Raw genomic sequence first — 14,231 nt, forward strand, 5'->3', positions numbered from 1 at the left:
AATAATATAGGACAATTTTGCTAAATTTTTTATGCCACAAGTGCACTATTATATGAACAAAGGAAGCACAATATTGTTTTCAAATAAAAGTTATATATTAGAAATCTCACTCATATAAAAAAAGTTCAAGTCATGAATAAACTAATTTTGGGCTTCCCCGATGGTGCAGTGGTTGAGCACAGTGCTGTGAAGCTGTCCACAGCCTCTGCAGTGCAGGTTTGATTTCCAGCCGGCCAGGGAGATACCCACATAGTGCAGCAGACCTCTCCTGTCTTGCCCGCTGCTCCCCTCAGCAGTGTTTTCGGTCATCTGCCTATTCTGTTCCCCACTCTGTCTCTAGTGAATCCTCTCACCCTCCCACGCCTCTGGTATGTACCCCAGTTCTTGTATAAATAAAAATAAATCTTTAAAAAAAAAATTAATTTTGGTATAGTGAATATTTAATAATGCCACAGCAATGTTTAAAATACTTGGTGATACAGTGTTCTTACAAAAAAAAAAAAGCGTTTAAACTTTCACTATCCATTTACTACAATAAATTCAGATTTTCTGTTTTTCTTAAATGGGGTGTATAACTTAAATTTTTTCATTTCAGTATGTTACTCTCTTTATTAAGAACCTTGCTATGTTTCATAGACTTCCAAGCTTACCTTTTCGTTTTTCTTGTCTGTCTCCACTGGCTGCTTTGCTGTTACACTTCGAGGAGTCCGGACAACATCCTCCTCAGCTACTTCAATAGTCCGTCCATTTGGCTGCACAGGCAACAAAAAACATCTTGTTATCAAACTGCTTATCAGATAAGACTAAAGTAAAGGTTTGTACTCAGGACACAGAATATACCACCACCAGATTCTACCTCCTGACTCAAATTGAAAGGTTTTGAAAGGTTTTTATACAATCAACTGATGGACTACTGTTCCCAGGAACAGTTTTATAAAATAAACAAAATTCTACACTACAAATATCTTTGCTGATATCACCTGGGCATCACTCCCTTCAACAAAAAATGATGGAATGGAAGCAGGAAAAAGGAGAACTAAATTGTTTTTATACTCTGCTCTGATCATGAATTAGCTGTGTAATCTCAGACTATTTAACTCATTATCTTTGAGTCTTATTTTTACATCTATAAAATACTGTCTATTCAAAAGTTGCAATCTTTTCTTGTAAAGACCCAGAAAGAAGGTATTTTAGGCTCTGCAGGCCCTCTAATCTCTTTGTTGCAAAGACAAAATTCTCCCATTACGGCAAAAAAGCAGCTATAGATAATAAAAAATGACTGTGGCTATGTTACAATGAAATTATATTTATAAACTCATGTGGCAGGTCAGATTTGGCCCAAGGACCATAGTTCATCGATCTCTGTGTTGGATAATTTCTAGCGACCCCTATAATTCTACAATCTAATGACTCTACTGGTCTGGGATTAAGAAACTTTGCCAACACAATGCCACAGTTTAAAAAGGATACCTCAGGCTTTCTTAAAATTCCTAAAATAAAATGATAGCACCTGGAGGTGTTCATGAGTAGAATTAAGTCTGTAAATCCCAAGCCTCGCTTTTAATCAGAATCACCAGTTTTTGAGATTTTTTTAAAGATAAAACTTCCAAGCCTCATCGTCAGAAACAAATTTAAAGGAAGGAGTTGGAAGAATGAGGTTCAAGCACCTACTCTAACCACTAGTTTCTGGATCCTGCTCCTTTTCATTCATCCATTTCCCCTCCTCCTGGACACACAAGTTAGTGTGTCAGTGTACTGGTTACAGCTGCTTCACTCCAGCTCTTACAGGGTCATTCCCACCACACTGCCCACACACGATAGCAGAACTCTATTCAAGAAAACAATGTGAGCGATCAAAGTCTCCATAATGTAGTTTTACCTGCAGCTGTTAAAATGATCAGCGTTATATAGTTGGAAAGAGACCTATAACATACTAAAAACCAATCTGTAGGCTTCCCAAAGAATTATAGTAGAAAAATAAAAACAACACTGCCTTTTTGCTGATCAAAACCCCTATTAATCCAAACTTAATCTATAAGGTCTTAAGTAAGGTCTAAGTAACCTGTTAGATGGCAAATGCTAAAACCAGGTATCATCTTGATTTAGGTTTCTTCTGTGTTATTTTGTCACTTTTATGTTACCTCTTCTAATCTCTCTCTGTATGAATGTATATGTGGGTGACAGGGAGTGAGGGAGTGAGGCAAGTGGGGAGAAAGCAGTGTACAGAAAAGGAAGCCTCAGAATGAAATTTGAATTGAGTCACATCCACATCAGGAATATAAAACTTAAGTTCAACTCTCCTTTCCAATGTCACCATCCTATCAATGCTTATGCTGTTTCTTTAGTTCATACCATCCTCTATAGCCAAACTTACTTTTTCTTATAGTCTGGGGTTAATTTCACCTTTCTGTATAAGCCTTATACCAACGGAGGCATCTTGCAGCCCCAATTCCATACTTTTTCTCATCTCTTTAACTGGAAGCTAACAAGGTTAGGATCTGCAAACTTCATTTAACACATTCAGGAAACTCCACCATAATCACTTCCATTTTACTCATGTAAATGACAACACGGAGTCATTCCAAATTATTTGCTAAGTGATAAAAGGTGAGAACTTAAGCAGTTAAAAAATGATCTTTAAAATCTACTAGAAGTTCAATGTAGTTCCTTTGAGACCAACTACAACAGTGCTGATAAAGCCTTCCAACTGAAAGATGAAAACCACCTTGCCTTTCAAACATACACAAAGCCTGAAGCCCTCAATGTGTGACTTACAGAACAACACTCAGTTTCTATTTCGTAGAATGAAATAATCAACAAGCCAAAGGTGAGTCCCCCTTCCCACCCTGTGACAACCTTACTTCCTTCTTTGTAACATCAATTTTTGTAAGTAGCAAGAGCTGCAGCTGTTTTTTCCTGGCTATGCAGACTTCCCAATTTTCCACTGTGGGCTTTAGGTATAGCTCTTATAATTCCTGGGGATCCCATAAGTCATCAACAACTCCCCATAAATATCTGATACCACGAAACAGTAAGTCCAACCCAAGAGTATAGTCAACAGAATTCTTAGAGGCAAAAAAGGATACAATGCTTGGTTGGTTTCTCCTAGCCATCAACAGTACAAATTTATGCTCTTACTCTGCCACTAGTTGATCAAGTCAGCCTTGTCCCGGAAACCGTTAACCACATTTGATTTAGCAAATCCCTAAATGGGAACATTATCACATAGATCTGTTCACATGAGAAGTAACTAACTGCAAAAACAATTCTAATCCAGAGACTGTCAAACTGGGTTTTAAACCCAAGTATTATTTTCTCTGATCATGGAGCCTTAATATATGGCTGTTTGTTTTTTCAGATTAGCAAATTACGTGGGCCTCTTAATGTACCCCAGTTTAAAATTCTCTGGAGAAGTCTGAGGTGTTCCCTTCCAGGGCCAACCAAAATTAATTTCCTATATAACACAGAATCTTATTTTAAATTAAACCACTCAAGATATTCTTCAAATTTAGGAAAACCAACAAATAACAGGAAAATGAGACAACCATTTGTATATGGTAAAACTTCTTGCAGATACAGCCTTGTCTAACCATTGAACATTCTCCCAGCTCCATCCTGAATTCCTTTTTAAAGTCCATGTATAGGGGCCTCCCTGGTGGCACAGGGGTTGAACGCTGGGGTGCGAAGCTGCCCGTAGCCTCTGCAGCGCCAGTTCGATCCCCAGCTGCTCCCCGGCCACAGGAGGAGGGTCCCACATGGCACGCAGACCTCTCCTGCCACCCGCTGCTCCCCTCAGCAGTGTGCTTCGGTCCTTCTGCCTGCTCTGCTCCCGGCTCTGGCTCTGGTGAATTCTCTCGCCCTCCTGCGCTTCTGACTGTACCCAGTGCTTGTATAAATAAATAAATAAATCTTAAAAAAAAAAAAAGTATAGTTGACTTATAACCCCACATTAAAAAAAAAAATAAAATAAATAAAAAAATAAAGTCCATGTATAGAAGATCATAGTTTTGTATGTGTGTGTTGGGAGGTATGACAATAAACCAGAATGAAGACACATAATTAAGAATCAGGAAAATAAAACAGGAGGGGGCGACATAGCAAAGGAGCAGGGTCTTATTTAACTTCTGATTTCAAGGAAATAAAGTTCACATAGCTAATCTTCAATTTATTAATTTGCATAAATGTTTATAAAGTACTTCTGTGCCAGGTACTAGATTATAAACTATCGGAGTAAAGACATATGAAAGGAATCTGCTGTCCAGAATTTTTGAGTTCAGAAGATATATTTAATAACAGCCTTCTACTCAATTTGAAGATTCTTTACATATTTGTTTTTTTTAAATGATATATATACCTAATTTATTTTTTTTAAAGATTTATTTTCTGTTTATACAATAACTGGGGTACAGGTCAGAGGCGTGGGGGGTGAGAGGACTCACCAGAGACAGAGCGGGGAGCAGAACAGGCAGCCAGACCGAAAGCAGCACTGCTGAGGGGCGCAGCAGGCGTGACAGGAGAGATCTGTGGGCGCCATGTGGGAATCTCTCTGGCTGGCAGGGAATCGAACCCATGCTGCAGAGGCTGTGGACAGCTTCACAGCGCTATGCTCAACCTGCTGCACCACTAGGGAGGCCCTTTACATATTTGTTAAATTGGTTCTACACTGCAAATGAATATGTATCTAAGGAAGCAGCTAGTTTTAACATTTGACTTCTAAAATGAAACCTATTCCAACCTATTTGGAATCCTATTTTTTACTTTGGTAAATTTTATTTCTAGCCACAAAATGTAAAAACTATGACTTTAAACTACTTGGAAAATTCCTAAGTTTAGAACCTACAAAAGCAGTCTATCAAATACCAACATATTAAATATGAAAAGTTCATGAACTTTAGAGTTGGATAAATCTGAGATTAATGATCAACTCCTGAATTTAGCCACTGTAATTTTAAGCAGTTTCCTTGACCTAACCATTGGCTTCATTATTTGTAAATATGAAGAAGAAAATAAGCATTGTCTTATGTAGGTTTCTTGTTAAAGTGACAGTAAATGAGAGAATACCTGAAAGCATACTTGACTTGCTAGGCAAAGTTCAAAGTATCTTCAAAATCCTTTCCTCCCCATAGCTATGATGGCCATCAAAGCGATGGACCAGTACTCAGGCCATTTTTCATACTAGCAAGATCAAAATGAATAGTAAGTCCTGGTGGCCAAGAGGGTCAACAAAGAACATGTGTATCCATCAGGTCCAATGTTGCAGCCATGAATTCTTTTGAGAAGGTAACAGAATACAAGTGGTTAAGTAGAGATATTCTCTCAGAGGCTAGAAACAGTCCAGGTTTGTTTGAGAGACATCAGTGTAATTATCTTTCTTTTAAAAAACACTATTTATATTTTTACTATTTTCTAAGAAAATTATGTATTATTTGCCTATGTTCATTCACTCAATACTCGATTAGAACACAGAACCTTGTAACAAAATAGGTGCAATCCCAGTCCTCAAGCCCAGAACCTAACAAAGCAAGAAGACAGGTATACAGTAACAGCACATACTGGAATACAAGCCAAAAGGCATACCTTGTCCTGGCCCTAACACACACACAAAGGGAAAGGGGTGGGCAAGATGACCAGTGAGCCAAAACCTCAACTCTTTTCAGGGATTCCAAATTATCTCCTTACTTCATCAGGGATGTCCAGGGCTGCTTTTACAGTGCATAGAGATGTCAGAGCCAAGTTATGCTGAAAATGTACAGCTCTGGTTTGCAAGGTTTTAGCCCTGATGGTAATGATAAGAAACAGGGGATATAGCAGACATGTCCATGCACTTCTTTCTTGGATCCTAATGTGTGCCTTCTGAATACTGGCATTATGTCGAACAGATTGAAAACAACTAGCATAGTTGGGGAAAAAAACAAATTTTAAAATAGGTCAAACACACCTATATCTCACTTAAATTTCCTGATTTTGTCCAATAATTTAAAAATACTTTCAACCTTAAGAACATTAATCAATAATGCCAAAGTACAACAAAAACAAGTGTTCAGAGGGTTTTATTGCTGCTCTTGGTTGTCTAAGATGAGCATAATTATTAAAGATCTTCTCTGTTATAACTATTAAAGGTCTTCTCTGCTAGGCTTCCAGAATAAAATGACAAGGTGAAAAAGTCCTGTTGTATAATCAAACAGAGTCAAAATTCTGGAGCTCTTGTAAAAGTCATTTAACTTTTCAGCAGAAACTTGTGATTCTAGAAGTAAAATTTAAAAGAATAAAGAAAGTTGCAACTCACTGGGAAAACTGAATTTCTCTGAATGCAATATAATTTCTTGGAACATGCTATCAAACCCAGAGAAGTATAGTGAAAATAACAATAAGTTCTTACCCTAGAAATTAGGATACTGTTTTGCCTTGGAAATTCCTTTGCTCTATGACCTTGAATAAATCATTTAATCTCTCTAAATCTCAAGATTCTTTTTCTGCAAAATGGGAATATTTATCTTTATCTATCACTCAGATTCTTTAATCAATGACTATTCTTTTAAGAATTAAAAACTAAGGTGACTAGTAACTTAAAAGCAAAAAGAAAATCAGGAAGGTGGCAAGTGATATTATTTTTATTACTACCTAGGATAAGACAGCAAAATCACTACTTAAAAATAGAAGACATAATTCTCTTGAGAATCTCTCAAAAGACATATTTATTTAGTATATATGCTGCCGAAGTGAGCACGACACATTTATTTAGACCAATAAAAGATTATCTAATTAAAATGCAAGGTGTCATTTTAGCTACTTCATTCAGCATTTATGAACTAAATAATTACCAAAGGCTCTTATATGCCAGATACTGTTTGTCATTGTATTTTTTAAATTACCATTACCATTATTTTTATTATTTCTTTAAAAAATATTTTATTTTATTTATAATTCTTACATCATTTTTCATTTTTGCACAATGTATGTCATTGCATCTTTTTTTTTTTTTCCCTTGCAGGCGGCCGGGAACAAACCAGCGCTGCAGAGGCAGCCTCTGCTGCCTCACAGCCCAGCGCTCAACAGCTGCGCCACCAGGGGAGGCCCTGTATCTCATTCTATCTTAAGCCTCATAATCAGCTGGAGGAAAAGATCTGTCTCCCCAAAAGGAAATAGGTAAATAACTTACAAACTGGGATAACTATAATAAAGGAAACATGTAACAGGCTGAGACAGAAAATAAGAGGGGTCGCTTATTTCAACTGGGTGATGAGGAAAAGATTTTCTTGGAGGCTGAGTTTAAAGATAAGATAAGAGTTTAAAGATAAGATCTAAAGGGTAATAGTGGGGACAAGATTGTCCCAGAGTGTTAATAACAGTTCATGTAAAGGCAGTGGGTTGTGGAAGTTTGAAGAACTGAAGAAAGATCACTACAGTTGGAGGTAGCAAATAAGAGCCACTCAAAGTCATTTAGAAACAAAACCAGGTGCTGTTCTATAAAGTTTAGATTATAAATGCAGAAGCTTCCAAAGTATAGGTTTTAGACAGTATGGTAATTTATTTTTAAAAAAGCACTTACTAAAGTGCTGAGGAAGGATTGGAGCCAGTCAACAGAAGCTACTGCTGTAACAAGTGAGTTAAGGTGACAGTAAAATTAGTCAAAATGATTATGCATTTTGGAGATAAAATTGATGGTACTTGCTGATGGGTTAGCTGTGAGATGAGGAAAAGGCAAGAATCCAAAATGATTCTTAGATACTTAACCGGATGGACTAAGACATTTATAGAAATAGGAAAGAGCAGGAGAGGGCAGGGAATTGAGTTCTGTTTTGGAGATGAAGTTTGAAGTCCACATTTCTAATTGGAGAAATCAAGTATACACAAGCCCACAAGTCCCGTGGTGCTGAAGTTGAGAGGAAAGGTCCAGCTACCGATAGAAAATAATATATAGTTGATCCACATTATTCAGGGAGTCCATTCAGGAATTTACCTCACTCACTAAAATTTATTTGTAACCCTCAAATCAATACTGATCATACAGAACTGTAAAAAATTCTTGAGTTACCCTACAGGCACACTCTGCCTTCTTGTTTTAGCTCTCATGAAAAATAAAACATACAGGGCCTCCCCTGGTGGCGCAGTGGTTGAGCGCTGGGTTGTGAAGCTGCCCGCAGCCTCTGTGGCACCGGTTCGATCCCCGGCTGCTCCCCGGCCACCAGAGGAGGGTCCCACATGGCGCGCAGACCTCTCCTGCCACCCGCTGCTCCCCTCAGCAGTGTACTTCGGGCCTTCTGCCTGCTCTGTTCCCTGCTCTGGCTCTGGTGAATTCTCTCACCCTCCCGTGCTTCTGACTGTATCCAGTGCTTGTATGAATAAATAAATCTTTAAAAAAAAAAAAACCATACAAAAAGATTACCTCTAGCTGGGGTGCTAAGAATGGCTAATAGTAGAAGCAGCACTGTAGCTGGGCCTTGAAGAACAGGTAGAAATTGGTAGACAGAGAGTTGCCTTTTATATAAGAAAATATGAATAAAGAACCACAGAGGACTAATATTAATGTCTTATAAGTAATGATGAGAAATAAATCTGAGATGGGGTTAGATAAGGAGGAGGCCTTGAATGCAATGTCAGATTGGATTTTTATTTAACAGGTGATGTCAAAACTACTGAAAAAATGTGAACATGAAAGTCATATGATCACAGTAGGGTTTTAAAAGATTTAACTGGCATGAGTGGGTAGAAAGGGTTGACAACAAAGAGACTGGAAGCAGGAAAACCAGTTAGGATGCTGTCAGAATCCACCAAGTAAAAGGTAATAAAGTCTAAAAGTAGGGCAGTGATTACTAGACAGAAATAATGACTACAAGATACCACATATTATTAGAGTGATGTATTGGCCACAGAAAGATGGACTTCATATAATTCTAGTCAGAAAAGGTAAACATAGGTAATTTTCACTATAAAAAATAAAAATATGGCTTGTATGGCCTTTTCCAGGCATGAAGAATAGGGATAAGTTGCATAAATACCTTCGTGGGACAGCTTCATATATTATGCATTCAATGATTATTTATTGAGTGCCAACTACTAGGTAATGTTATACAGGTGTACACAAGCCAAAACACTACTTTCTTGTTCGCTGTGCTCTCTATTGACAATTGCAATATGGCAAATCTTCATGAAAATTCTTACTAAAATACAAATAACTTATTTACTAAAATGAATTTTCTTTTAAGATGACCCTGGTTATGGGCTTCTAGTTGAAATTTAAAGCAATAATTTTAAAAACAATTTACCTGAGATCTCACATCCATATAAATCATTGTTCAGATTAAGTCAAGTAAAAATAGTTACTGAAAGTCTATCTAATACTTACACTGAACTAGATGTCAAGGAAAATACAAATAAGAGTGATTTCCAAAAATATAAAAAATATGCCCTAAATGATGGATGGCAACATGCACGGGGATATAAAATAAACTGGCATAAGCAATTAAAAAAAAAAACAAAAAACACCCAACACCACATATTCTACAAAAAAAAAAAAGTAGCTAGAAACAAATTTTGAATGGGGTTGTGAAATTGGAAATGATTTAAGACAAAACTAAAAATACTGTGATAAAATGATGAAAATTGTTATTTAAGCAAATGTAGAATAACTTTTCAAAGAAACTGCAGTAGTTTACATCACTGAATCCACCTGAATCAGAGCGAGTATATCCTAAAACATTAGGGTGTTTTTTCATATATAAGAATGCTGTAGTAGGGACCCCCCGCCCTGATGGTGCAGCGGTTGAGAGCTGGGTTGCGAGGCTGCCCACAGCCTCTGCAGCGCCAGTTCAATCCCCGGCCACCAGGGTCCCACAAAAAAAAAAAAAGGAATGTTGTAGTAATGAAAAGGCTTAAGATTTAACATGACTCCACACAGAAATCTTTTATTATACATCTGGTGACCCTATTCAAGTGACTGATTTTCAAACTAATAGATAGGCAAGAGGGCCTGTCAAAAATGCTGATTCCCCAAACCCAGCTCCAGAGAAATTCTGAATTTCTTAGCACTGTGGTGGGGCTCAGGAATCTACAAATTTTAACAAGAAACTACCTCAATTTCAAGCAATCAGGGATTATACTTTGAGGAATCCTGCAGTGTTATAACTCAACAATGACCTTCACTGTATAAAACAAGATAAGCTTAATAGAGAGATGTTAAATGCCTTACTCAAGTTTAGAGTTCCCCATTCCTATCAGGCCAACAGAGTTAAGTTTTCCTCCCTTGGGTTTTTGTTGTTGCTTCAGCCTCTCTTCTCCTATCCACTTTCAAAGCCAAACTCTGTGATAAGGTCTTTTATGCCCATGTGGGCCCAAACTGGGGATGTATTGTTAATTTGATTATATCTTTTTCCACAACTGGTATAAAAAGCTCCTTGGGGAGAAACTGAGCTTTTAATTTTATATCCCCTTCCAGTAAGACATACAAATATCATATTCCTTTATACTGCCTTCAATTTGTACCCGGCTTTTCTCCAAGTAAACACTCAGCACAGTGCAAAGCATATGAATGCTAAATAAATGGCAGTTTAATACTTAAGCCTACAAAGCAGGTTTTTCTATGGGTCATGTCTCACAATCAAAAAAGAAAACAATTTAGTAGGTCACAAACATCATAAAGAAAAGCCAACAGAATTATTTGATGTGGATGTGGGTCAGGGTATTGTAATGGAGAATGTATTGAATATTTCTTACCATGGGTGGTAGCCAAAAAAATTTGAAAGTCACAATCTTGTAAATGTTGATAAAGTTCTCCAAAAATCTTTATCATTAGGTAGGGGAAGGTATTTTTTCCATTCAATCAACATTCAACCCTTGCATTAGTCTCTAACTCTCCACTCCCACAGCTAATACTGGCTTCACAGATTCATTCCCCCATTCCTCAACTCATGGCAAGAATGAGCGGGAGGATGTCCTAAGTCTGAAGAGCATTTTTCACAGTACAAGTTTCACAGGAGTTTGTGTTCCTTTTTCAGATGAGTCATCTGAGTGTAATGATGTAGTTAGGATGGGCTCTTAGAGCACCTGTCTCTTGACTCAAGTCAATCTGAAATTCTAGAAGCCCGGACTGGGAAATGAAATTTTCACAACCACTCAGGTTCCTCCACTCAGGGCTTAGGCTTATTAATGTGTGTGGTATTTTCAAGATCAAATTCTTTCCTTATCTTAGAGCCAGGTTCTCTATTTCCACCATAACATTACTTTCAGGTAATATTAGAGGCTCTTTACAAATGTAAATGTAATTATGTATGTTCCAAAGCAGTTCTCTTCTCTTAAGGTAGTATTCTTAAGACAAAGTTGTACCCTCGTCTAGCTTCTGTGCACCTATCTTGCATTCTTAGTCAGCAAGCCTGTGAATGCTCACCTAGGCCTAACTGGGCCATGTCATGTCTCTAATACAGCCTTCTCATTGTGCTGCTACCAACAAAACCTCATTACTCTAGTTTGAACTCAAGTCCCTCTTTCTCCAATAACTTTGCTAAATCCCTCCAATAAAAATAGTCTCCTACCCTCCAAACTTCACTAACACTGCTCACACTTCCATAGCACCTACCAGTCTCTGTAATATTAGATTTATGAATCTGTCTCCTACGCTAGTTTTCATGAATGACTCTAAAGTCCTATGAGTAGACCTCCACTGCTCGCCAAACATGAGAGTGCACATCGCATAGCAGGACTTTGGGTGCATTTATTTTACTATATTGTAAAGGTCTTCACCAGTGGAGTTAACAGAGTAAGAACTGTTTCTATCCTGCCCACCCTCCCTACTGTCTGCTCAGTTGCTTAAAAAAAAAAACAAAAAAAACCCTATGAAATATATAATGGGTCAGCAACGGGGAAAAGGCAATAAAGAACGCAGACATGAAACATGAAGCTACGATAAAACGAATGTGAAGCTCTGCATTGCCACACGTGGTCTAGTAAAATCGTTGCCCCAATGCCTCTCTGCACCATTCTGCTCTGTCATCCCTTTAGCCTATTTCAAACCTCCCATAACATCTGGCTGAACTTGCCTTAGTTCTCCTCACAGAGCCATGTACCCCCAAGTCCATCAGGCAATGGACTTGGTAGTTCCTTGTGTGGCCTCCACTGGTCACATTCACAAGAATAAGAGCAACCATTTCCCTTTAGCAGTCCCAACTAAAATGGAAGCGTCTAGACCTGGGTACCTTCAATCTTCTAAGTCCCAGACTTTTTTTAGGTCGTCTTTTCTCCTCCACTGGCTACCATCTCAACACTGACTTGAACTAGACAGGTCTTTCAGGCGCACAACTTCCCAACACCACCTTAAGATCCTGCGACTCTCCACACATGCAGCCTAGCCTGCCCATAGGCCTCAAGGAAGGTTATGTTCTCCTGACTGTCAAGGTTCTGAAACGGCCTGACCTCTTGGGCTTTTAATGAAATACCATACCCTGACTTAACTTCGAAACCGGTCTTCCCCACCGGCCCTATACCTCCTTTTGAGCCACCATCAATACCCAAGTAAGGTGTCCACTGACCACCTCTTCCACCTGGGGAGATGCGCATCCCGGCTCTCGACGAACCTCACTTTTTTTCCTTTTCCATTGCTGGCTGGGGCACCTGGGGCTCGGCCTCCCGCTCGCTCGAGGGTCTCCACGCCGGCCCCCTGCCCCTACCCTACCGCTGCCCCTACCCTACCGCCGCTCCTCCCCTACTCACTTTGGGCTTCTCGGGCAGTTTCTTCCGATTCTTCTTCTTCTGCTCCTCGCTCCTGAGATTCTTCAGGAGAGCCAGGTCGTCAGGGGCCGGGGCGGGCGCGGCCACTGCCTCCTCCCGCTTGCGAGGCGGGCTCCTCCGCTTCTTGCGGGCGCCGGCGCACGCCGCGGCCCAGCCGTAAGCCAGCAGGACGAGCAGCAGCAGCCCAAGAGCGCCCGTGCCCACCAAGATGACCCAGCCCGGGTACCGCTTCGGCTCCAGCCCCAGGTCGAGGCCCAGCTCAGTGCGCAGGAAGCCTAGGCCGACCGAGAGCATTTCCCGCAAGCGGGCCGAGCCCTCCTCGGCCTGCTGGGCCAGCTCGTCCAGCCAGCTCCGTGCAGCCATCTTCCCTCACAGGGACTCGCAAGATGACGCTGGGGTTCAGAGACACCGTGGAAGGGAGACGGGAAGCGAGGGAGAAGCGGGCCGGGCCGCCTCAGGCCGAGCGCATCGCGGTCGCCCCTCACGCCGCAGCCGGGGATCGGCCGCTGCCGCCGCCAGGAGGAGAGGGGGGCTCCCCAGTTCCCCCTAGTCAGCCTCACTCGGCGGCCACCAAGAGGAGGGGGACGGCGAGAGGGAGTGTCTCCAGTGGCGGCCGCTAAGCGGCGTCTCCGCACCAGTGACAGGCCCGCTGTCCTCCCTCGGCGGAACAATGGCGGCTCCGGCCGCGAACCATTCTGCGCGCGCGGTCGGCGGGGGAGGGTCGTGGGTCACGTGGGCGCAGGCGGGCGGGCCGTGAGAGTCACGTGGGCGGCTGTGGGCGGAGCCGTGGCCCTCGGCGCCAGGCGGGAGATTGCAGTGGGCGGGGACTGGGCCGCGCCGGTTGGAGGCGCGGAGCCTGGGGACCGGTGACTCAGGACCGCGGGCTGGGAGCGCGGAACTGCCGGGCTTCCGGGGGGCGGCTGACGGCCCCGAGCGGGCAGACGTGGCGATTTGAACGATTCCAGGGGAGGGGCCCTGGAGGCCGCCCGGCGGGAGGGAGAGGGGAGAGCAAACCCGGTCACGGGGTCTAGGTCAGAGTCCTCCCTGTAGTTGGTGTAGGTTTTCTTCTTTCTTTTTCTGGGGGTGGTGTTGGAGTGGAAACGGTTTTTCCTCCTTTCACCTGTCAGCTAGATGCCGCTAGGGTGAGCTCAGCTTCTCGGAAGCTGGGCACTCTTCTTCCACCACCTAGGTTTAATTCACAAATTGGGTGTTTATTCTCTTCAGGGTCAACTAACACGCATTGCTGCCAACCTTTAGCCAGATTTCGCGTCCTTTTTAGTTCATTCATTCTTGCTCTTGCTGTTGCTACGCCCCAGAATTCAAATGTTGGAAAGCCCGGGGGCGGCAGTATTTCTCTACTAATTTGTGACTTTTAATAAGAAGTAAAGGAAGCACATTAGTTTGTGTTTACATGTAGAGGTAGCTTCCTCGTTGCGTTCTATTTTAAACTTTTCTGCACCACCACATAAGGAATTTTTTTTTTTAAATTCTGGTTTTATATGCTGTGTTGA

At 41.1% G+C, this 14,231-nt stretch overlaps 1 protein-coding gene across 5 annotated transcripts in view; it reads right to left on the bottom strand.

Moving 5' to 3' along the window:
* The window catches only part of MTDH (metadherin), a gene marked incomplete at its 5' end in the record, with an annotated part of 53,947 nt that extends 40,864 nt beyond the window's left edge, over window positions 1-13,083 (bottom strand). For all 5 annotated transcript variants that reach the window (XM_084229546.1, XM_084229544.1, XM_084229545.1 and 2 more), the window contains 2 exons: window positions 651-752; window positions 12,703-13,083. In XM_084229546.1, coding sequence (XP_084085672.1) covers window positions 651-752; window positions 12,703-13,083 — 483 coding nt within the window. The remainder of the gene's footprint in view (window positions 1-650; window positions 753-12,702) is intronic.
* Between the last annotated feature and the right edge of the window lie 1,148 nt (window positions 13,084-14,231).

This window comes from Talpa europaea, assembly GCF_964194135.1.
Source record: "Talpa europaea genome assembly, chromosome: 3".
NCBI classification, from domain to species: domain Eukaryota; kingdom Metazoa; phylum Chordata; class Mammalia; order Eulipotyphla; family Talpidae; genus Talpa; species Talpa europaea.